Raw genomic sequence first — 25,875 nt, 5'->3', positions numbered from 1 at the left:
CGGGAGAAGGGTTCACATGAAAAGGGGAACTAGCCCAAGTGATGATGGAGAAAGCAGCAGACTCAGAATAGGAAAAAGGAGAGTCCGATGTCATTGACCTCAGGCTGCTTAGCAGGGCTTTTAAACCCAAGATGTGGTGATATGGAGTTAAGGCCGTAAATGGATTAAAGATAAGGCATGTTTGGAACATAATTGGATAAGTAGGGACGGTTCAAACCTTAAGTGAGTTAGGCGAACGCCTAAGGCCCAGCCAATAAAGGACCCTAAAATATTATAATTGCCTAATATATGATATATTGTAATTATTTTTTTATTAAACACTAATTTTAAAAAAATTATCTCCTAAAATAGCTTTTCTTTTTTTGTTTACTCTTTCCTTATCATCATTCACGCCTTTTCATTAAACTTTAACTAATAGAGAAATTATTTATCTCCTAAAATATCTCATTAATATTTTTTTTGTTTGTTTATCTTGTACACGTTTTCTTTTTTATACCTTTTTTTTTGTTTTTCTTACACCAGCACTATATATATTTAATATTTTTTCGGTAAGTTGTACCACAATAAATATTTAGTCGTTGTATGGGGAAGTAAATAAACTTCTCATAGTCTCTTTTCTAGATTTTATTTTATTTTTCTTATTCCTAATCCTCATGTTCATAGAAAACAAACACTTTAATTGAAATATTATATTATATTAAAAGATTAGATTATTTTCCAAATGCATGCATTGCTTACATAATATTATTGAAAATACTTGTAACTGTTGCGGTAGCAGAAAGAAGTTTTTTGAAATTAAAGTTGAAAAAATCATATCTAGGATTAACTATGTCATAAGAAAGATTAAATGGATTGGTTATATTATCTATTGAAAAATAAATTTTAACCACACTTGAATATAAGAATTTAATTAGTAAATTTGCATCTCAAAAAGCAAGAAGGATGATTCTTAATTAATTATTATTTAATAATTAATATATTACATATTATGATATGAAAATGCTACTTTTTATTTTTCACCTAAGGTCCCGAGTTACATCGAGCCGCCCCTGTCGATAAGAGTAATAATATATGATCCGATTCGATTGATAACCCGATGAATTATTTATACGTAAATTCATATCTCATTGCGTCATTAAAAGGATATTCGATCCATGACCCGAAAAATTAATATTTTTGTTTTGCAAAAAATAAAAAATCATATCAAGAGAGATTAACAAATAATTAAGGAAAAAAAAGATAGAAGCTAAAGGATAAAAATAGAATATAAACCAAAAAAAAGCATGTATTTGACTTTTATTAAAGAAAAATACAATAAAATCGTTTTACTAAGAAGAACAAAAAAATGATAACATTATTTAATAATATGTAAATGTTATACATTATAGGATTATATAATATATTTATACTATATTATATATTATATTATATTGAATCAGATTATTATGGATTTGGATTGACCATAATTTCTATTTGGTTTGTTTAGTTAATGAACTATTGAATTTGAACCAAGGGCGGATCCATAAATTGTCAATGGGGTGTGCTAAAATTAAACATAAATTTAATAACATAATTTATTAAGCAAATTTTTTTTATTAGGGCTTGTTTGGCTTGGGCCTTTATTTTAGTATTGTGACTTAACTGACTTAGGTTTTGTTTGGATGGGCTAATACTAATAATAATTTTTTTTTTTTTTTTCTTTTTTCTTTAGGTTGGGTTAAAATTACGCATAGTAATAATTTTATTTTATTTTATTATTATTTTTTTTTGGTGGGCTGGAGCCCAGCACTAGGTATGCCATTGATTTGAACTAGTAACGAAATATCATATTGAATATTTCAATTCATATTCTATTTATTAATTCGGATTCGGAATAGTAACAAATTAGTTTCAACCTGTATTCTATTTATTGATTCGAATTTGGATCAAAATACAATCATTGAAAGGTCTAATCTGAAATGCAAAATTTGGCTACAAGTAAGGATTTTTCCTCCTTTTCTACTGAATGCATTGGTGTCTTGAAGAAGAAAAAAAACACCAAATTACGAGTGTCAAGCCTTATTTATGGAATTTCATTCATCCATTTTCCCAGTCAATCAAAATTTACTGAAGAAAGGATTGTCAATGGAAAAAAAATAAAAAATAAAAAATAAAAATAAAAATAAAATTACCTAACATGTTATCACTTGAATATATTTTTTGATATAATATTGACATTTCATTTTTTTTTTCAGGTGTATTTTTTAATAATTCAAATTATAAAATTTCTCCTAAAAGAGTGAACTATAAAAAATAATTTTTGAAATAATGATAAAATTATGGAAAATGATAGAACACCCGAAAAATATTCCCGAAATAATCACCTAATCGTGAGGTGGTTTGGCCACGTCAGACTATTAAGAAAAAGAAAAATTCATATTTGAACACCCAGTTTTTTAGATATAAACTAAGATTCCATCCTTCAAAAAAGCTTCTAAATAATTTGGAGATCTTGTCAGTCTATCACTTTCACTTTCTCTAACTTTGTAGGTTTGGGATTCCATTTGATAGGCCACAAAGATTTATACAAAACATTATCAAAACTATATAATAAAATATTTTTTTTAAAAAAAAAAAAAAAAAAACTCTCAATTTCTTTGATTCTACCATCACCATGTCGGTTTCATGTTTTGCCCTAATTCTTGATTTCAAAAATTGTGAAAGAGAGGATCGATTGAATAGCTATTGGAAAAGAAAACTCGTTACAAAGCCTAGAGTCCTGGATCGATGTTATTGTGAAAATATGTTTTGTTATTTAACTTTTTAAATTTGTAAGAACTTATCTATTTACCCTATAAAAGTGTATTATATTTGTATTTTTTATATACACTTTTTTGTAATAATAATATATACTTTTCAAATAACTACTAGCACCTCTTCTAAAAGTCACAATTTATTATTTATATACAATTAAATTATTAAATTTATTTTAATAAATAAATGTGACTTTTCAAATAACTACTAACACCTATTCTAAAAGTCATCTTTCAACTGCACTTTGTATTTTTTATATACATTTTTTTGTAATAATAATATATACTTTTCAAATAACTGTTAACACCTCTTTTAAAAGTCACAGTTTATTATTTATATACAATTAAATCATTTAATTTATTTTAATAAATAAATGTGACTTTTCAAATAACTACTAACACCTCTTTTAAAAGTCACATTTTAACTACACTAACACTTCTTCTAAAAGTCACATTTTAACTGCAAACATTTTTTTATCACCCTATATCTCACTCCAGTCTATTTCTTTCTATCTCTCTTTAAAAAACATTTCTTCACAAAAAGTTTGTTAGAGGTTTCTTCTTCCACAAACAATTTCAACAGCTTTGAGAGGAGACTTGTCTTTTGGTTCATGTACATCAAATTGCAACTCAAAATCCTTTCAATTTTTTTATTTATTTATTTAAAAAAACGGTACGCTTTAATTTGATTTGAAGAACAACTTATATAGTTTATCTTTCTATCTAATCATATATATATTTATATTGTTTCATACATAATTAGTACACGAGGAGTAATTATATTTTATATGTTCTCCTAATAGTTCAGGTCTGGAATTCTTTTATTACGATGTGAAAGAAATATGCATGAATATTAAATTTATTTTTTTCAGGAAAATTACATGGATAAAATATATGAAATATTGTATTTTATATGCAATATACATGTATAAGTATATATAGATAACTGACACGTATAATCATTAATTGAAATGTTAGTTGGTTATTATAAAATTCTTTCACGAATGAATCATTATATATACAATACATAATTAGTAAATGAGGAGTTTTTATATTTTATATGTTAAAGTGTAGTCAATTTTGATTTTTATACCCTATAAAAGTGTTTTTGATTTATAATATTTATATACATTTTAAATGATAGTGGAAGACTTGGTAAATGTTCTTTTGTGAAAGTGACAATCTTTGAGCCTTTCAACTCTCCAACAGGCAGAAGTTTCTTACTCTTTATTACTTTAAAATGCTTTTACTGATATTTTATTGGACTGTTATTATTTATAATACTTTATTTGTACTATTTATATTCTGTTATAACTAAGTGTTTTGGTCTAACTACATCCTGATCATGTTTAAATATTAAAAAATTCCCATTCTCTGCGTATAAAACGTGTTTACTGTTCTTTGTTGCTTTTATGTCTAATTTTGTGTTCATTTCCTATTTAATTTTTTAAGAAATATTGTTCTTTAATATACGTTTGCCTAATTCTCTCCAAAGTATTTATGATTCTGTTATATACTTTGTTTATATTTGGAAGTCTGTTCCATGAAGATTTTTGGAAGTATTGAGAAATTGCAATGTAAAAAATAATAAAAAAAAATACTAAGAAATTAAGAAATTCTCTAGAGTTACATTTAGAATAAAACGGCATTTAGTTCAACCAGTTTAATATATACTTTATCTGTAATATGTGTATTACATATACATATATATGTGTATATATATATATTATTGGAAACCAATTTCTATTTATTTATATTGATTTTTTTTTTTAAAAAAAAAGGAAAAAAAAAGAATGGATATGATCTTCAATTGAAAAAAAATTATTTCATCCCAATACATCATATTCTTCAAATAAAAACTCCCGTTAATTTCACTTCCTTAATCATTTATAATACTGAAAGTCACAATTTTTTTTAGCATCATAAACTAAAACTCTTCTTAATTGTGAAATCTTTTTCTTTTTCACTCTTTTTCTTTAGCGTTAAGAAAAAATGTGATTGATTAAATTTAAAATTTTATCATGCATCAAGCAGTGTAAAAGTTATTTTCTAAATTCTTTCGTATGTAGAGAAGTTTTACAATCCTTGACTAAAAGTCAATCTCTATAAATAATAAATTATTAATATTAAATAATAAATTAATAAATAAATGTCTAAATAAAAAATTAAAAGTTGTGTTTATTCAACCGCATTGGAATAAAAAGCTCATAACATTCTTGTATATAAAGTTATTCAATTTTACTAAAATTGATATTATTAAACATCTTTTAAAGAAACCAGACGATGGTTGAAAGTTATAAATTTTATTTATAAATAAATCTCTCCCGCCAAATTTTAGCTATCTCTGAATTTTTGGTATGTATTAATTCCATGTATTGAAATCTATTCATATGAAAAAGTATGAATTTCAATTTATTTAGAGTGTTGGAAGAATTTATTGGATAAAAATGAAAGTGTCATGAAAGTGAGAGTGAAATACGTAAATGTTATACTCCTTTTCTGAATTTAGAAATTGGAGAGACACGCTTATAAGTGTTATATAGAGTGAAATAGGTAAGTGTTATAATCCTTTTCTGAATTTAGAAATGTTTACGGTGCTTAGAGAGACACACTTTTAACAGCAAACACTTGTAGAAAAATTAGATTGTTCATAATTATAGATTTTATTTATGAATATATCATAATACTTACTCTATATCATAATAATTATGTGTGAACAACTTTAAGGTCTCTATATAATATGCTATAATGTATATTATATTCTATTCAGTCGTACATAACAAAAAAATAAATAAAAAATCGATATAAGATGTGCAACATATAATTATTTAATTTTTATTGAATGTTTTTAAATCTATTTATAAAAAAATGTAATGTGTTATATGCAGTATTTATAAACATATTGTTATATTTTAATACATTATATGATTTGATATAATAAATCTCTTGTACAATTGATTCAATAGTCCTTTTCATTGCTTTGCAAAATAAAATTATATTCTTTAATTGTTTGACAATAAATAGCACAAGAATACTAGGGTTTGCATAAGGTTTTAAATAAAGAGACTTTGAAGATGATGAAAGTTTTATTTATCTTTGAGATTAATAGTTAAATAGTTATTTAGATAATGAATGATAACTAAAAGTTTTGAATTTATTTTGCTCTAAATTCATAAATATATAAACCAAATTAATTTAACACTTTTATCTATAAGTTACTTTAATTCCATTTTAGATTTTATTTCTCTATTTAATTTTCAAATTATTTTTACATATTATCTAAGCTATTTTACTATTTTAAAATATTGTTAAGTTCAATCACGTGCATCGCACGTGGTTCTATCTAGTATGTATATATATGTCAGATTTGTGTATTTAACCACCATATCTTCACATCATTGCCTTTCTCTATCCACGATCATTGAGCAAGCTTTTATTCTTTTATTTTTTCTTTCAGTTTATGCTAAAAATTATAGAAGAGGTTTATTCTCTAAGTCTTACCTTTTAAAGAGTCTGACGTGACCAAGTCACGTCATGGTTCGATAATTATTTCGGGGATAAGATTCGGATGCTGTATCACTACTCTAAAATTATTTCTACTCATTCTTCATATTTTTTATCTTACTTTTCTTATATTCTATTTTTAAGCGTTGAGTGATTTTTTTTTTTATGCGTGAGCTGGACTATACAAGCCCTAGCCTTAAAAAGAAGTCAAGCCCACCCCAAGTAACCAAACTATTGACAAACGAGACGGGCTTTTTTCCAGTCCAACCGAACATTTTTACCACTGATATTACATTCTCGCTCACGCATCAGAACTCAATTAGGGTTTCAAACTCTACGATTCGCTTTGAGAATTGAATACGAAGAGAAATGGCAGATGAAGCAAACAGAAATGTATGTAAAAATTATAAAGTCAAGGAGGGTTTGATCACCATAGTTTACTCTTTTTCACTCTTCCAATTTCAAAATTTTCGGATTTTATTATACATATGTATGTGTGTGTGTCTGTGTATATGTATAACATGGAGCTAGTTTGTAAATATTTGACTTAAGATCCTTTTTATTTGAATTGAATTGAATTGAATCTGCAGGCGTTTCTCGAACTTCAAGGTCGCATGATTGAGATTACTGCAAACTTGAAGCAGGTTAGGCTCTTTACATTTGTGTACGTGTGTGTCAATATACAGACATTAATATACATAAATTGGTGCTGATGCTGTATTCTTCTTGTTAATGATCCAGCGAAATATTTACACGAACTAATGAATTATTTGTGCCTTTCAAGCTCTTGTGGAAGTGGTCTCTTTTTGATTTCAGGCTAATACTACTTATAAGTTGTTCTTTGGAAAGGAAAATAAAAATTTAATAAATAATAAAGTGCTTGAAGTTAGATTATGATTCTTTGTTGCTGGACTTGAATAGGGTCATGTGCTACTTGACTAAAATTATATAAAATGCAGGGGTGGACCGAATTATTTTTGCTTTTTGGGCCAATTAATAGTATGAATCTTAAAACATTTTGAAGTGTAATATATATATATATATAAAATTCACAATATAAAATTTGGAAAGTAGATCTAATGAGACTAATTATATTAAAGTACTCCATAAGTCACTAAGAGCATAAAATGAGAAAATTAATAAGGATAGGGTTTATTTTTGGAATTTTGAACCTTCCTTCAAGAAGTGAACTTCCAAAAGTAAGACCTAAATGGACTCAAATTGATATTGTTTATAAATTTGAAGGGTCACATGTTAAATCTTTTTAGTACTTTAGACTCACCATTTAGAAGAGACAGATTTTCCAAAAAATTTGGGGGGGCATGGTCCCATGGCCTCCCCATAGTTCTGTTCCTGGTAAAAGGATAAGGCTTCTCAACTAGAATATTTATGAGGTTGTCATTGTGTTGATTTAGGTCTGGTTGCAAGTGGATTTAGTGCAGAAAATGAAGAAAACCATAAGAAAGTAGGAGGAGAAGAAGACAGGTATTATACCTAGAATCTTGTAGCAATTACATATGGGGTTAAGAGTTACAATTTTATAATCCCAAAAGCTTTTCAAATGCTTTTGAAAATTCCTTTGAACTAATTTCTATTGAATTGAAAGTATTGCATGATAATCCATAGAGGAAAAAGGATAAATCTTGTCAACTGGAACTTTTGAGGTTGTAAATGGTGCTGAATTAGGTTGAGGTGCAAGTGGATTTTGTGCAGAAATGAAGGAAAACCATAAGAAAGCAGGAGGAGGAGTAGAAGATGGGTATTATACCTGGATTCTCATAGGAGTTACATATGGGGTTAGAGTTACATTGCATAACCTCAGAAGGTTTTCAAAAGATGAAAAGATTATGAAAATTCTTTGAACCATCCATTGAATTGTAAATATTGCATGGTAATACATAGATTTCTAGGTAATCCCAACTCTAATAGAATGTGTGCTCCTTACGTAGAAACTAAAGAACTTGGACTACGATAATCTATATAAATTTTCTAAAGTCCATGAATAAAGACCCCATAAATGATAAACATAACCCAGAAAGATACCCTCTGGCTTGCAGCCCACGTTTCCTCACTGAAAAATGCTACGTATTACAATACTTTTTACTCCTAAAAGTTATTAAAATGTAATCAAAATTATACAACATGAAATTAACCTAAACAAAGGATTTTTTTTTTTTCCTATTTGAAACTCACCCACTTTGCCCCTGTGGAAACTTGAATCCTTGACGTTCTACTTTGTGAGGAAGTCTCACTAGGTTACAACCCTTGGTAAAAATTAGTCTCGACTAAAACTGTATCTTGATTACAAGAGGTCCCAACCAAAGAAGTCCTCAACTTGAAATTTAAGTAAGTTCTAATATTTTTGCCGTCCTTCAATTTGCTCATTCTTGAACTTTTATGGACTGTTTTATTGTTAGCTCTATGTTGGAATAACTCATATTGATAGAGTTTGGCTTGGGTTACATACATGTCTTGGCTACAGTCTAGGAATTATTTTTATTTTAACTTGTCATTCTTTTCCCCCGTGGTGATGGTTGGCTGCATAACGGCAGTTAACCCCTCCAAATTATGCTCAAGGCGATTCAATCACAGGTCTCCGTTGTGGCTGATAAGGGTTTTATCCTTAAGCTAGCTTGCACTTTCACACTGGTAATGTTTTAAAAAAAGAGATCTAGAGAGTGAGATGCTGTGTGTCTAAATGGACTGAAGAAACCTTTCATTCATTTCCTTGTGGTTATAGAGCCGCGGAGCTCAGTTTTTTCCATTCTTGGGATACTTTTGGTTTTCTGCGCCTTGGTGGCTGCAGTATTTCACAATTTTTTATTCTTTGCAGCAATAATTTTGAATGACGTGATCTTATATTTCTATGTGCACACACCTGATCATGAGATAGACGTTTAGATGGAAGTTATATCTAAAATATGTACTAGAAATTTTGGATGAGACAATCATTTCTCTGATGGAATACCAGTGTTACCGGCTGCTTTTGAGTGAAGATGTGCTATACTGTTATCTACCATTTTCTGGTTGTTAGCTGGGAAAAATTATATAATTCTTAGATAAGTGGGGTTCCATGACTTCATTGTCTTTGTAATTGATTCTGATTTGCAGCTTTGGAGTGACATTTATATTTTTCCCCTTGGTTTTGTATGTTAATTTTTATGTTGCTAATTTTATTTCTGGATTTGAAAGGATTTTACTTTAAGATATCTTTCTATTTTATTACACGAAGAAGGGGATTTTAAATAGTAACAGTGAATTACTTGCTTTCAGGTTCAGACCCAGATGCGAAACAAAGAAGGAGAAAAGAAACGTGCTTATTTAACCTTGGAGGAACTGCGGCAATTGTCTGATGATACAAATACATACAAATCTATAGGTATGGAATCAAAGTCAAATGCAGCTACTGCTTTTGTCTTCTGTACTGATGTGGCCTCAATTTCTTTGAGAATCACTGGAATCCCTATCATTCACTAAATTAGTGTCCACATGTTTCGTCTTTTCTTATAAAAGTACTACAGTTAATGACCATTTACTGATTTAACATCCATGTCTCTCTTGTTTTGTAGGGAGAACGTGAGTTTATGCACACCCAATTATATGAATATATGCAGGAGTGGACATGATATACTTTGATGACTTGTTTTCTTGTTTTTCTCCCCTTATTATTGCCTTAAGTTTTTATTTATTGCTGTATTTATTTTTTAATACATTGTGACCAGGTTTGTTTTAGAGCCCAAGTCAGTTTTAGTGGATGAACAGGAACAAAAGTTGAAGGATAGTGAAACTGCAATTGCCTCCTTGCAGGTTTTTTTCCTTTTCCTGCCTTCATCACACATGCAAATGGAAATTATTACATGTTGTCCCACCTGTGTGATATACATACATATATGTAGGAAGATTTATAATTTTGTTTTATCTTTTTGTTTCTGAGCTTGGAGATCAGCGTCACAACTAACAACACTTGTCAATTAGATCCATCAATTTGATTTAGTAGGTTGTCTTTTAAATATTCTTTTCATATGTAAGCATGCCTTATTTATTTTTTTTTGGGGAGGGGCAGGACTTTCGGTCTCATAGTTAATGTTACTTTTGGGGATTCCAATTTTGAAGCCTATGGAAGAACTCCATCATGAGTTATTTGCTACCACCTGGCACCTACTCTCAAAATGAATATCTCCGTTGAGGATTTCAACGTTTTGAGGGGTCATGCACTCAATGAATGTTTCCCCTTGAAATTTTATAACTATAAAGTTTAAAGATTAACATTGTTAATTTAGAAAAGTTTTCAAAATTTTATAGGGCATAGTTGTTATTTGAAAACAGTTTTCAAGAACTTCGAAAACAAAAAAATGAGATTTGAGCTAAATTTGTCACCTAACTGGCTTAAATTAGTAACCTGTTGTCAAATGTCAGTAAATTTAACTTTCTATACTGGGTATTTGGTAACATGAGGTTTGTTGTTGGGCATTGGACAGACCTCAAGGGAGTACTTGGAGAAGCAGCTGGTTGAAGTGGAGAACAACCTCAGGGAGCTGTTGCAACAAGATCCCGGTCTTGCTCGTCAGATTATGTCTATGACTGTAATGTAAAACTTGCGCAGCTGTGCTTCCTCAAAGTATGTGTTCTGTCTTCTCATTCTTCCTTTTTACATGTAAACCAGAAACAAGAAATCCGTCATTAATTTTGCTTGTACATTTGGTTTGCTTTGTCGGATTCCACTGTAATATTTGCTTTACAAATCCTGTGTTGAAATTTGTTACTCATGCAGGCAGTTACTCCTTGATAGGTTGATACTGTTAGGTTGCGTGAATGGAATAGAATAAGATTATGCAAGTGATGTTTTCGCCTAAGAATCAATTGATGCGAAATTTTCATTTGGAAGCTTGTTAGAAATATAATAGACATGTATGCCTATTACCTACTCTCTTAGGGAGTACAGAGAAGATAACAATGTGGGGGTAAATATATGACAAAGGAAAAGTTCTTTTTTCAAAAAAAAAAAAAAAAAAGAAATGTTTTTTTTTTTTTAATTATTATTTTATATTTTTTATCAAATGTGATTACCGTCCTGTCTCACATTTAGAGAAACATGGATTTAGTGTTTGTCCTAATTTTAAATTTCAAAACTAACCGTATAAAATATAAAAGGAGATGCATACTCTAATCAACATCACTTTTAGACATGAATACTTATTTTTTAATAATATATTTTTATTTAATGAAAACTTGATTGGTCCCCAAACATGGCGAACAATATGTTTTTGAGATTATGTATAATTTAGTCTCTCTCTCTCTCTCTCTCACACACACACACACACACACACACACACACAAAATTGGACTTGCGAGTAGGCTTTTCCTAGGGATATATTATACTTTGATTCAAATAATACATTACGTACATGTAGTTTTGGTTTCTATGCCCTCTCATACTTCAAACACTAATGGAGAGAAATGTTGAACAAGACACTGGGAAAAAGCTTATGAACTGTTTTACAAGTTGCTAACGGCATATATATTCAAGCACACACACACACACATATATAATATGTAACATAGTAGTGTCTGCAATCTGCATACATCACACAGATAACAGTTGCATATGGGTATAGCCCTCCTCTTTGAAGGTTTATTCTTTAAGTGGTTGTCCCTAGCCTTCGGCCTTGACATTTAGAGCTTCATGCGTATACGCGACGCCGATATTCACCAAGAGCCCATATAGGGAATATATTTCTGTAGGATGAGTAATTCAGAGTACAGTTCTTCATGAACACTCCAGTTATTTCCTGCAGCCAACACTGTTTGGATTAATATATACATGTCATGCTCCTCACTGCTCAAGTCTTGCGTGTAAAATGCATGCAAGAGAAAGTAGAAACATTCAACATTTTAATTTATTTTATAGACATTCATACTATATATATAGATATATTTCTTCTTTTTCTTTTTCTTGCCATAATAAGCTTTATGGTCATTTTAATTATAAAAAAAAAAAAATTGAAATTTGTAGTATATACCTGTTGAGGAAAATCCCCGTCTTCCATTTGTGAATTAATCAGTAGCCTCATTCCGCGATCTATGGGTGTTGGATCAATCTCAGCCTAATGTGATGAAATCATTTAGAATTAGGATGTTTTTTTTTGGTCATAACATAATGAATAAAAAGGTCTTGTTTGGCTATATTTTCTGGGAATAAACTGGTTTCTTACAGAGTTAAAAAGAATGGTGCAGTTTCTTAAAACACTTTTATATAGTTTTATGAAGTATTTTAAAGAACAGAACCTAACAGTGATAGTAAAGCTCTTTTTTCTATATTTCCTCTTATAATTATCAGATTAACTTTATCATACTAACCTGTCCAGCATCTATGAGGGATAATAGAGCCCATGCTGTCTGTACCAAAGTTGACCTGTTGCCTTCTAGATTTGTATACACCTATTTCAGATAACAATGATGTGTTTATATGGGGAAAAAAATTGAGACATTAAGATTTAATGCTACAATTTATCTCCTTTCTCAATCAAAATTGAGGGCAGCTTTTGCTATTCAGATTTGCAAAATCTGTCCCCTTTTCACCATTAATGATAAAGTCAGAAAACCAAAAAAAAAAAGGAAGAAGAAGGTGATGTTATGTTTATACCTTGTTTGAGCTTGAAAGATAACTCTCTCCCCATCCACCATCTGGTAGCTGCTTTGATAGCAAGAATTGACATGTCTTACGCAGCGTGGGACTGTTATGGTAGTTCTTCCCACAAGCTGCAAGCCCCTCCACTGCAAACCATGTACCATAAGTGTAGCAAATTCCCCAACAACCATACCTGTTAAAATGTTCAAAGTTCATCAACTGAATGTTGATTTTCTTTCCATCCTCAATGCTAATATCGTCCAACAACAAGAAATACATTTGTTTGATGAAAAACTTACCATGAACCATCTGGATTTTGTGTCTCTTCTATATATTGTATAGCTCTTGAAATGCAGCTTTCTATTTCCTTTGTTCGGTGTCCAGGGTGCAACTTTTTGAAGAGTGCCAAGCCCTGAATTGCTGATGCAGTGCATTCCACATACCTAAAATAACACAGCCATAATTGTCAAGTAGGAAAAGGAACTAGTAGTAGTGCGAAAAAAGTTTTGTGATTAAGAAATCATACTCTCTCTCAATGAGAACATCCTCAAAAAACTCTGTGGGGTTGAACTTCTGGAATAAGTACACAAAAAATTGTCAAACTTTACTCTGTATTGGATGCACAAAACACTATAGGATCTTGAAGTTAGCATCCCTTAGAAATTGATCCAAAGTGGCCATAGCTTATAAAAGAAGTTATACCTCTAACCAGCGAAACGCTCTTTGGGGTTCCCAAGCTGGAAAACCACCATTGCTACTCTGCATTTATTTTAAAATAGAAGAGAATCTTTAAGAACAGTGAACTATGCTACCAGAACTTGGAAAAAGGTACAGAAATCCAAAGTGTATCATCATGATTAGCAAGCAACACAACTTTTGGGGTTACATTTGTTTAAGCAAGAACCTATTAGGATAATCCTTACTTGCAGGGAAAGAATGACATTCACGGCGTCATATAAACACTCTGTTTGTATTTTTTCCCCAACGAGTTCTGGTGGCATTTGTGAGAAAAGAAGTGAAGCCTGCAAAAGAAAAGGCATTGCCAAAAACCAGAAACGTCGCTATAGCACAAACCTTGAAAATGTGCTACTCTCTATTTATTTGATTGATCTGGTATTTTGGAATCACCTTTAGCCCTTCTGCTGTGCAATCTGAGACTTGCCAGCCATGGTCTTGCATTGAGAATGTCCATGCCCCTTTAGAAATGTGTCGATACATTTTAGTGAAGTTGTCAGAAGGGTTGTCGCGAACCTGTAAAATACGTTGCCTTGATTATTTTGGTGTTTTGCTAGATTGGTTGGTGCAATATTAGGGTTTGTATGGCACTAAGATCAAACCTGTGACGCCTTTACAAAGTCGTGTGCTTTCCTAAGTGTAGGTCCATACTCTTCAGTAAGTTTACTTGAGATAATTGCTTGAACAGCAAAAGCTGTATCCCACATCTGACAGCCAAAGCTCTGCATGAAATCAATTTATTATTTACTACATTTCATCAGAAAAATTGACATTGGATTTGAATAAACTATGAAATTTATTTATTTATTTGATTGTTGTGCGTGTTGATGCCATTGGTATAACAAATACTTGGCTGAAGCCCTACAAAAATCATTCCTATTATAATAATGATGAAGTAATTACTAGCCCAAGATTTGTAATAAGTTCATGGATGCTTTGCAGCTTAGTTTTTCTTAATTATTTCCTTTAGATTTTAATAAGTTCATGCTTGTGTTTGTGTGTGTGATAGATTTCAAAATAACTTTTTTAGACTAGTTCTGTGACCTGCATTTTCAGGCCATCCTCTGCTAGCCAAAAATAATCAGGAATTCGGGCTAGATGGCGCTTGTATGCTTCTGAATTTGGATCTTCCACCCAGCAGGCAATTAGACATAACACCTGTGAGACAAGTGATTAGTTAACATTTCAACATTTCCTTGTGCAAACTTTACTTAGAAATATCATGCAGTTTAAATGCTATATATAAACTTGCCTTTTCTACACATCCAATGCAAAGGTATCTACTATTCTTGTCCTCATAATGTACATGTTCCATTGCAAGTTTCAGAGCCTTCTCTCTTAATTTAGAAAAAGGCCAACGCGTCAGAATAGGTTCAGCAAAATGTTGAAGAAATCCCCATAGCATATCTTGTACCAGAGGATGTGGGTAGTAGAGATCCTCCTAAAAGAAAATAGATGAACATATATACTTCAGTAACCTTCATGGATGCTTTAATTTTGGAAACAAAATTTCCATGACGAACCTTTGCACATGTGTTTCGAGCTTTATTCCAATTTATCTCATGGTAAGGTTCAGTATAGAGTTCTTGTCTTAGAGATTTGACTAATCCGGTGATCTTGCCAACAAACCTCTTTCCATATAAATACGACATAGGCATGTACACCAAGCGACAATAGCACAACATTTTGCCTGCATTGCACACAATGAAGGTACTGAATTTTGATGCATGCACTATGGTCTATGCTGACTTTTGAAACTCGCATACTTAAAGTAGATATGATATTTGTTATGAGACGAATTAGGTCAAAACCTGGATGAATGGGAGAGATTGTTGGTAGCAGCCAGAACTCTGGAGGCATAGGGTTGCAGCCTTCCCATTCATACACTCCAAGTACCTGCACCAGATGAGATATGCGAGCATTGATCATTAGATCAAGTATGGAATTGCTTTAGAAACAATGTATGGATTCATTGGATTAAACTTTTGGTGCATCCAAATTTTGTAGTGGTGCTCTAAACTGAGATCCAAATGGTCTCACCGTAAGCCAAAACTTTCCCCAAGATGGAATTCCCACTGCACCGCCATGGTCAAGGATCCATTTGCGTGCTCTAGCCATGGCCCTGTCCTCACCATCTTCTAGTCCTTCTCCAAGTAGCCTCAATGTAATGTAGCTAAGGGATGAACCAAATATGCTGCTGTGTCCCTCTATGTGTATGCCCCAACCTCCATCCTCGTTCTGCCCAAAAATCCAACAGAAAATTGTAGCTTAGTAGATCCATGAATCCTATTTGTGATATATATATATACCTGATGATTGTATAGGTAGCGAATGATCTCCTTCTGGTGTTCTGGTGATAGAATAGCATTTAGAGCTCCTGTGACATACAAAGCTATGACCTGCATATTGTAACATTTATAACAACTGTTGTCATTCTTTTGCATCATACCCAAAAATTTTTGTTTCCAATTTTATTTTCATGACCAATAAGTTTTGCAGTCTTACCTCCTATACATAGTAATTTAAAGTTAAATCCCAAGAGCACTAGTTGCTAACTCAGGTAATCTAAGAATTTCAAATTAATAACTGTTAGTATTTGATATTTAGTCAAAGCCCTTTTACAATATGTGATGATATGAACGATGAGTAATGATAGGGAGTTGTTGACTAATTTTATGTGAGTAGGGACAACTGAGTAGGGGTGATGTTATGATGAGGTCATAAATATTAATGACATCATGATACACACACATATATTGATTTGGCAATGGTTAGTGGGGGTTAGAGAGTTAGAGGTTAAAGGGGAAGGAAAATGATGCTAGTGAGTTTCGAACATGGGCCGAAGGCCCCCAAACAATACATGCCCACTCATATAAATCACTCGAAGTTTTTTTTAATTTTTAGACTCCAAATCATTTATGGATGATAGGTAGAATGAACATGATTTACCAGAGGAGGTAGAAAAAACAAAGGGCCAGCAGATTCAGCAGGCCAGTGGCCATCATGGGCCTGGATGGTTGAATAGTAGCTGATAGCCCTCTTCAGTGTAGTTGTCACAGCTTCCTCTGTTATAACCTCCGTTTCTCTCAATTTTATTGCTTCTGGAATGGGCCCACATGGGTTCTCCATTGTAAGCTGCAGGTTTTGCACATCTAATAGTGAAAAATATGGCAAAATCCCCCAAAAAAAAAAAAAAAAAATGAGGGGATAAAAAAATATACTAAAAATAAAAAGAATTCTGTAACATGCCATATTCTTTGTTATATTATGATCAATCTGTTTTACAAAAATAAATGAATTGTTCAATATTTGGAGTCAGAATAAGGGAAATGAGTAGTTATCAACGTATGATCTTAGGATTCAACTCAATTTTCTTATTTCAAATTTTCTTTTTAACTCAAATCCTTTTCATTTTCATTTCGTAAGGACAGGTATGGCCTATGAGGTTTTATCATTTCTCCAATGGTTGAATGAAATACAAGATGTTTTATACAAATCTTTCAGTTGAAAGGGTTTTTTATTTTTTATTTTTTTGTTTTTTTTTTATTTTTAAGTTTAAGGCATATTGAAAGGCTAGAGCTAAGATTGAATGTTGCTGTATGGACAAAAGGAGGAAAAAAGGGAAGGGTAAAAAAATAAAAAAGAAAAAAGAAAAATAAAATAAAAAGAAAAAGGTCATCAACAAAGAATGGTCACCATTCTTCATATCATTTTCACAACCACCAACATGAATTGAAAAGTGGGACACATTGATGTAAGTTGTTGAAAATGAGGCTCAACTACTAAATTTGGGACGTAACTAAGGTAAGGAACAATCCATAGGACTTGTGAGTAATTTTCTTCTTTGGCGCTAGTTATTATTATTATTATTATATATTTTTAAGTACAAAGTGACATAAAATATTATTGAAATCAACAGGAGCATTTGATTTAACAATATATTAGGTTGTGTTTCGAATGATTTATTATTATTATTATCTTATGAGGCTTTTACGCACAATTTTAATTTGTCCACATGTTTTTAATTAAGGGGACTAACACTATCCTGAATTTTAATGGAACAAAGATCAAGAATCTTTGCAATCAAGTTACTTGCAACTATATGCTATTTTCACATGAACCAAAAAAAAAAAAAAATTAGGTGATAATTTTTCATAAATTTTAAAAACTTTTTTTGTTTCAGAAATTCTAAAAATTGTTTGGAAATAATAATGCTGAAAGGACGTATTGTTTACAAATAAATGCAATGTTTTACTTAGGATTAGATGGAAATAGCAAGAAAATAAAAGAAATGAAAAATGAAAAGAAAATTAATTTATTTGGCTATGATGAAAATTTATTTAAAAAAATTATAGGAAAATATCATATTATAGTTTGAATACTGAAGTTACCCTTATTTTATAAAAATAAAAAAAAGAAAGAATTAGTAATAAATTATATTTAAAAAATAATAAAGTTTTCAATTAATTTAGACTACTATTATTCATATATGATAAAAACAACTAGAAATGGAAGTCAAGTTAATTAAAACTTTATTAATGATAGAAAATATTATTGTCTACAAATATAGATGAAGTTGTTGGGTAAGATAACATCAATGAAAGATAACATCAATGAAGTTGCTGGGTAAAATAAGAATATTAAATAAAAAGACGATAATTTCATGAAAAATAAATTTTTCCATGTGCAGGAAACGTTTCGGAGAAAATAAAAAATTACAAGAATCTTAATTTTTTAGAAATTTTCATTTTCTATTTAACCAAACTACAAAAAAATTTTAAAATTTTCTATTTTTTTTTTTTTTTCCAGTTAATTCTATCTACCCAAACAGGGCTTATGACTCCTGCAAGTGAAAGCTGAGTTGGGTCCCAGGCATGTCCCACTCTTCTTCTTCCTCTTTTTATTTTATTTTATTATTTTATTATTATTATGTGATAAATCAGACTTGTACGTCTTTTTCAATGTGCAAAAATACACTTCCAGTTGGTAAGCATTGAAATTTGCTTTGTACCCAATGGAAGGATCCAGAGACCGGAAGATGGCAAAAGGTGGAAACGTGAAAACCAATGACATACGTATAATACTTTCATTCTATATCTAATTTAATATACTCAAATTATTTAATATATATCATTGCGATGGACCTATTTTACGACATTTTCCATATTCTCATGTCATCTTTGATAGAACTGTCACTAACATATAAGTATAAATAGTAAAATATTAAATTCTCCAATTAAGTAATTAATTAGTCTAGAGACTTTAATTAGTAAACTTATTTTAAAATAAGTTATTATAATAATAATAATACAGTTAAAATGACAAATCTTGTGATACCTTAGGCAAAGGAAACAAACACCATACTTGTGGCATTCACACCCTTAACACCCATATATTTACGGGAACTGTTGATATATGCATATACATATGTACTTATGTAGGAATACTACTCGATCAAATATATAGCAAGCTCATATATATCTATATATATATATATACTACTCGATCAAATATATACCAAGCTCATGTATATATATATATATATATAGTAGCATATACGTACTTGCATTCTCATTAATAAATCAGCGCTTTGTTTGATTCGAAATCTGTTCTTGTTGAAGTCGTGACGAGCCCTCTCAACCTCCGCTCGTTGTTGAGGTGTTCCGGCTTCGGGATCGAATTCCCAGTACTGTCTTCCAACGTGGTTGTTGGTGGTGGTGAGCCATGCTCCATCACCTTCGGCAATCTTCAATTTCCACATCCTCAATCTGTAATAACAAACACACACACATATATATAGATTATTTTGTCAAATATATATATATATATATACATATACACTGTTGTGAACTAATTTAACAAGAAAAGAGAGAGAGATTTTGTTGGGCTAAAATGAAGTTTGTATTTAAGGAAAATCTAGATGATGAAAATAAGCTAGCCCATAATATATATTGTAGAAATATAATGACTTTTGAAGTGGTAAGAAGATATATATATATATATATATATATATATATATATATATATATATCTCATGTATTCAACTGCGAAACACATTTATGCTAAAGAAATTGGATAAGTGATGGAAGAACCTGACTTACACAGATCAAGCAAGAGAAGCCTCTCTCTCTCTCTTTCTCTTGATTTCCAGAGATTAAGCAAAACCAGTCTCTCTCTCTCTCTACCTTGAAGATTTGTGTGTGTGTCTATATATATGTGTGCGTGCGTTCTAGTTCTCACTGTTGAGAATTTTAAAGCTGGCACAAGATACAACACTCATAAGGTGCAATATTTGGGAGAGGAAGTCTACTCTTTATATAGAAACGTAGAGAGAGAGATGTTCTAAAAGAGTTTTTATGACTGCGCACTGGTTGGGCGTGTAAATTAATACTACTGAGCTGCTTCTAGAATAAATGACATAATTAATCCCGTGTAGTTGTGAATTGTATGTGTATTATTGTGTTATTCGATCCATGACATAATTTTTTTTGTATAATTACATCGATCTGATCTAGGCATAAACAATTTCTTATAGTAATTAATCAATGAATCAGTGCGTTAAAAATGAAACTGGAGAAAATTGAGTTTGTATTTTGAAGTTTCAGTTGATTTCAAATTTAATTTAATATACAATTTGATGTGCTTCGACTTTAAAGTCTTAGTGCTCGTGAATAAACTTTTAACTTTATTGTCACAGACTTAGGCTTGCGTGACGTAACCACTCGCCGAATGTGCATTCTAAAGGAGCTAGTTAGGCAGCTAACAAATTTTTGATTTAAACTTCCAACTAAGAACAATTTTTTTTTTTTGGTTCCCATGTTAATTTGGGTAAATTTTTTCTTAACATCCATTCTAGTTGTCACTTCGATTTTAGCAAAAAATTTTAATTTTTTTTTTAGCAATTGGTGATTTCTTGTTATCAAACATTGTTGACTTTAGAAATACAATAGTGATTAATTTGGTGTGTGACAAAAGTTAAATATTGCTTTGATAATGACGTTAACCTTTCTTGCTGCATGAATGTTGCAAAGCTGCACTCCATACCCATCGTAGAATGCTTTTATTAAGAAATATAGTGATTAATTGGTGATTTCTTGTTATCAAACAGTGTTGACTTTAGAAATATACAACTATGTGCAATAGTGACTAATTTGGTGTGTGACAAAAGTTAAATACTGCTTTGATAATGGGGTTAACCTTTCTTGCTACATGAATGTTGAAAAGCTGCAATCCATACCCATCGTAGAATGCTTTTATTAACTTCCAACTAACGTTTTGATTGCAAATGAGCTCATAAATGGATATCATAAAGCCTCTCATCCGTCATGTTGTGCACTCAAAATTGATTTGAAAAAGGCTTTTTGATTGGCAGTTTATTTTGAACACTCTTCACTTGTTTGGTTTCTCCAATCTATTTGTGCATTGGATTGAGCAAAGTATCTCTACCTCCTCTTACTCCATATCACTTAATGGAGAATTATTTGGATTCTTTAAGGATAAGAAAGGTATCAGACAAGGGATCCAATATCTTCGTTGTTGTTTGTTCTGGCAATGGAAGTCCTTTATTTGGCCCTTAGCAAGAATATTTCTCAGAATCCAGTCTTCAAATATCACTGGAGATGTAGTAAACTAGACATTACACATCTAGCATTTGCAAATGATATCCTCTTATTTTCATATGGAAACCTTGCATTTGTGTAGATATTGTTTGCAGCTTTGAATAGATTTCTGAGTGTTTATAGGCTCTCAATAAACTCAAGTTTTCTTTGCTGGGGTGGATGCACACACTAGGGCAAGTATCATCTCACTCCTTCAGTTTTGGAGAAGACTTCTCAAAATGAGGGGAATAGCAAGGGGTTTAATTAGGCATAAGGTTGGTTTAGGGGTTTGCACAAGCTTATGGTCGGATTATTGGCTTCCAAATGGACCTATCTTTGCTCAGGTAGGCCTTACTGAAATGGAAATTCTTTAACTGGATTATCAAGTCAAAGTTGATAACCTAATTTCCAATTCTCAATGGGCAATCCCATCATCCCTTCAACATATTCCATTCTTCCAATCCCAATCTTTTCTATCACAGCTCTATAGCATTGCAGCTCCTACATCAGTGCCAGACATGATACAGTGGTTGCCAAGTGCTCCAATGGACTACTCACACAGGCTTATTATGGAATATTACACCCCTCCATCACTGTTATTTGAATGGCATCATCTCATTTGGTTTAAGCACCATATTCCAAAACGTGGGCATATTACTTGGTTGGCACTCAAAAACAAACTCTATACATTGGATTCAAAACCTATGAGGTACAAACACAACACTAATGCCTGCTATCTTTGTCTAGCTAACTGGGGGTTACTGGACCACTTTTCTTTTAGGGGATATAGTTGTGTCATATAGGAGTTTATACAACATGCTGCAGGTTTTTACATTATGCCTAGTAGTTGGAGTGACCTCATTGATTGGTGTTCTAACTATTGGACTCAAGGTAATTTCATCACACACAAGTTGCTCCTATCGGCTGTAATTTACTTCATTTGGCAGGAAAGAAATGTAAGGGCCTTTAGGAACAGGTTTTCTCCTCCACACCTGTAATACCCCTAATTTTAAAAGGATAGTCTCGGTATTTATTTATATGTTTTAATTACACTTTTAATTGTTTAATTGATTATTTAACTAATTGCTTATGTGTTTAATTGAATTGAGTGTTACTTGATTAATTGACTATTTGTTAAGGTGTTATTTGTATTATTTGTTTATTATATTGTGTGCTTAAATGATGTGTTTGATTAATTGTAATTAATTGTAGATTAAATGTTTTATTTTATTTTATTTTATGGTTGTGGTTAGTAATAATGGACCAACCAATTAGGTACTATAGACTACTTGGATAGGAGGTTTAATGGGTATGGATAATTATCCATGGATAGTTGTATGTGTGTGTGTGTATATATATATATATACATATATAAAAGGAAAGTAATTTATTAATTACTTTTATGGTATCTTTAGTATTAACAATTAATCTGATGTGCATATTTTATATATTTATATAATAATGATATACATAGATTTTATACATATCATGTTTTAAGTTACCTTTTAATATTATGGTAATTTAAGTGTTATTAAATAATCTGTTAATAAATAATCTGATGTATATATTTTATTTATTTAATAAGGATATACATAGATTATATACGTAATATATTTTAAGTTACCTTTTCAATATTTTAATTTTTATTTTCTTTATTAAGTTGACTTAGATTGGGAAAAATAATAGGGTTATTATTTAGCCTATAAATATATAATTATAGGTTGTAAAAGGGGGTTAAAATATATCACGTAATATATTTTAGAGAGAGAGAGTTAGAAGGGAGGAAGATGAAGGAAGGAGGAGAAGAATCTTTAGAGAAGAAGATCAAGAAAGAAGAAGTTTAACTTTCGATCCGAAAGTTTAAAGCAAGTTCTTCTTCTATCTCTTTCCCTTTGATTCGTGTTTCTATACATGCCTAGGAAATTCCAAGATGCTTAAATATTAAAATTGAATAATTTTGCATGCTTGAATTGGTTTAGTACAGTGGGTTTTATGTGTTTACATATACATTCATGATTTAAATTTGATGTATGATTTGGTATTTAAGTTGGATCTATACATGTTAAATTATCTAAAATAAATTAATATGGACGTATGAGACTTAGATTGATGCCTTAGAACCCTTAACAATGAAGAACAGTCATACAATTGGATTTCTGGGTAAATTCGCGTAACAGTGCTCGAGCCTTGGAGGCAAAGCTCGAGCCTTGGATGTAAAACTCGAGCCTTAAAAGAAAAGCTCGAGCTATTGATGTAAAGCTTGAGCCATGGACCGAAAGCTTGAGCTATTGATATAAAGCTCGAACAATGGATAGAAAGCTCGAACTGTCAGGATAAAAGCTTGAGCTTTACATGAAATTTTTTCGTAAACAGCGTTAAATTGATCTTAGTTGATTTTGAAGGGTCCTGAACATTAAATAAGGACTACGTATGAGTTTAAATAATTTTAAATAGACTTGATCATAACGATGTATGTTATTTGAATGTTTTAAACAAATGAATGGATTTAATCTTTTAAACTGTTCTAGTAATTGAGTTTAAATATTCAGCATGAATTGAAATTGGAGAATGCTTACTTGACTGTAAATAAATATCAGCATGTTTAAGATCCAGTTTGTGTAGAATACATGATGTAGGAAGCTTAAAGAAATTTATAAGTTATTCTTATTTTGTGATAGCATGATATTCTATTATTATGTTAAATTTTTGGATTAGTTGATGTATTATTTTATTTGTTACATCGATTATTGGATTGTGTGGATGTAGTGCACCAATATGGTATAGTGGCACTCTAGGGACGGATTAACTTATCAGTTAAGTCCTACCTATTTTGTATAAGGGAATGGATTAACTAAAATGTTAAGTCTTCCTTATATTCAAGTCAGCTGAGCAAGTTAAATGACTTATAGAGGATTACTTGTAGAGGATTACTTTATACTGGATAGGATGGTTACTAGATTATATATATATAATTATGGTGCCATGATATGAGTTTGAGTTTCAGGATCAGTGGTTAGGGCGTGTATATTGCCAGTGATGTATAGTTAGATATAGTGTAGTTGTGTACCCTGGTAGGTTTAGGTACTCATGCCCATTATATGTGCGTTTTGCATGTTGCATACTATTCAGGTTGAGGCAACCTTATAGTCTAGTAAGGTTCCTTTAGTGTGTATTTATATATATATATGTACGGACTACTAGTTATTGTTGGATTGACTAGGATGTATACGTGTATCGGATCTTTGCTTGGATTGTAGTAGAGCAGAACTTATTTGTGGGCCTGACCCACCATTATTTTTCAGTTCAGGTGAAAAGGATTGTTCGTGCTGAGCAGTGATCAGTCTACTTCACTCTTCCGAGTCTACTTAGGAGATTCATTTATGTTTCATCTTTTAGATGTAAACAATCTTTATGGTTACTTATTTAGTTGTGATTTTCTAGGAGTCCACACAGTATGAATTCCCGAGTTATATTGGAGGATTAGTTATATTAGAAGAGTTTATTAATTAATGAAAATTTATTCTGAGGAATTATTGGATTATCATTTTAGTCTCTTTTCAGCATTTTATTTATTCTTATTGATCATATTTGTATTCTGTGTTTGATTATTTCCGATTTGTTTTTGATATCCTCGAGTATTTGGGCGTGGGCCTGGCCAACCCGCATTTGAAAATCTGGGGGTATCACAATTGGTATTAGAGAACTCCAGGTTCAAGTGTCCTTAGAAGTGTCTTTCATTATAGGACTTTCGCGTTGCGTCTCTTAAAACTTAGAGCCCATATTAGGATTCGTTGTACTCTATTTACGGTTCGTTAGGAGGAGCTGATGTCAATTATATTCCGTAGTTGCGGAATGGTTGACATTACGAAAATGATAGTGTTTAAGGTGAAAGCGATAAAGACCTAAAGGAGTAAAGGAGTATGTTATCGATTTTTTTGCCAGAAGACAGAATTTGAGATCGAAGGTTTAGCTCCGGGTTGACGTTACTTTAAAAGTATAAGCCAATGAAAGATTTAGGTGTATGTGATAGGTCACCACATATCGGGGCCAACACGACTTTAGTTAATCTCAAAAAGGAGATAAACGAGGAGTAGGAGCCCGAAGAGGATCCTAATGGAGGAGATTTCAGCGTATCCAAGAAAGAAGGTACTAAATCTTGAAAATGGATGATCGCACGAGGGTAATCTTATATGTTGGTAGTATAGCGAATGATATTAGTAGAATTGGGGTTGATCAATCTATAAAACTTTCTTATCATCTCTAAAAGAGATATATAAGAAGTACTCTTCAGGAGTTTAGGGATTTGATGGAGTTCTTATTAGAACGAAATGTATGATTTTGTATCACGTTCAGGAGAGTGTGGGGATTATGTTATGACATTCTAATTCGCTTTATAAAGCCAAGTTAGACTGTTTACATTCCGCGTATAGGGAGGGTGAGGGTTAAGCCCTTGGTATTTGCTTAAGCAAACATTTGTTGTTTTTAAGCTATGTTTAAAGGATATGTTTTGAGGTTAGATGATTACCTGCAAAACTATAAAAGGAAATTGTGAAATAATCTGGTAAGGTTGATTTCAAAGGAGACTTTCTTTTCTAGAAAGAACGATGTCCTAAGTAGG

The 25,875-nt window shown here is 31.2% G+C and overlaps 2 protein-coding genes across 6 annotated transcripts; one reads left to right on the top strand and one right to left on the bottom strand.

Annotated features, from left to right (window-relative positions):
* Nucleotides 1-6,520: 6,520 nt before the first annotated feature.
* LOC132278880 (prefoldin subunit 1) lies at nucleotides 6,521-14,919 on the top strand. 2 transcript variants are annotated; one of them, XM_059780779.1, is made up of 7 exons: nucleotides 6,521-6,689; nucleotides 6,887-6,940; nucleotides 9,570-9,675; nucleotides 9,866-9,872; nucleotides 10,019-10,103; nucleotides 10,775-10,914; nucleotides 14,716-14,919. In XM_059780779.1, exons 1-6 carry the CDS (start codon nucleotides 6,666-6,668, stop codon nucleotides 10,886-10,888), a joined length of 390 nt encoding a protein of 129 aa, XP_059636762.1. In that variant the 5' UTR covers nucleotides 6,521-6,665; the 3' UTR covers nucleotides 10,889-10,914; nucleotides 14,716-14,919. The 2 variants fall into 2 exon arrangements, with proteins under 2 accessions (XP_059636762.1, XP_059636761.1); XM_059780778.1 differs by lacking the exon at nucleotides 14,716-14,919 and having other exon boundaries at nucleotides 10,775-11,084.
* Nucleotides 11,654-19,967, bottom strand: LOC132278879 (lupeol synthase-like). Of its 4 annotated transcripts, none has more exons than XM_059780774.1 (19): nucleotides 19,752-19,967; nucleotides 19,223-19,427; nucleotides 16,609-16,794; nucleotides 15,969-16,058; nucleotides 15,700-15,897; nucleotides 15,471-15,555; nucleotides 15,183-15,349; nucleotides 14,912-15,100; nucleotides 14,704-14,817; nucleotides 14,262-14,381; nucleotides 14,053-14,175; nucleotides 13,848-13,946; nucleotides 13,627-13,683; nucleotides 13,451-13,497; nucleotides 13,224-13,367; nucleotides 12,940-13,117; nucleotides 12,654-12,734; nucleotides 12,317-12,400; nucleotides 11,654-12,097 (listed from the first exon to the last, which is right to left on the bottom strand). In XM_059780774.1, exons 2-19 carry the CDS (start codon nucleotides 19,418-19,420, stop codon nucleotides 11,978-11,980), a joined length of 2,280 nt encoding a protein of 759 aa, XP_059636757.1. In that variant the 5' UTR covers nucleotides 19,421-19,427; nucleotides 19,752-19,967; the 3' UTR covers nucleotides 11,654-11,977. The 4 variants fall into 4 exon arrangements, with proteins under 4 accessions (XP_059636757.1, XP_059636756.1, XP_059636758.1 ...); XM_059780773.1 differs by having other exon boundaries at nucleotides 19,761-19,967; XM_059780775.1 differs by having other exon boundaries at nucleotides 11,654-12,085; nucleotides 19,761-19,966.
* Nucleotides 19,968-25,875: the final 5,908 nt, after the last annotated feature.

This window comes from Cornus florida, unplaced genomic scaffold (genome assembly GCF_030987335.1).
Source record: "Cornus florida cultivar Cherokee Brave unplaced genomic scaffold, ASM3098733v1 CherokeeBrave_3.0.0_Hap2_Chr10, whole genome shotgun sequence".
NCBI classification, from domain to species: domain Eukaryota; kingdom Viridiplantae; phylum Streptophyta; class Magnoliopsida; order Cornales; family Cornaceae; genus Cornus; species Cornus florida.
Note: the sequence above shows the minus strand (reverse complement) of the source record. Positions and strands in the feature narration are given on the sequence as shown.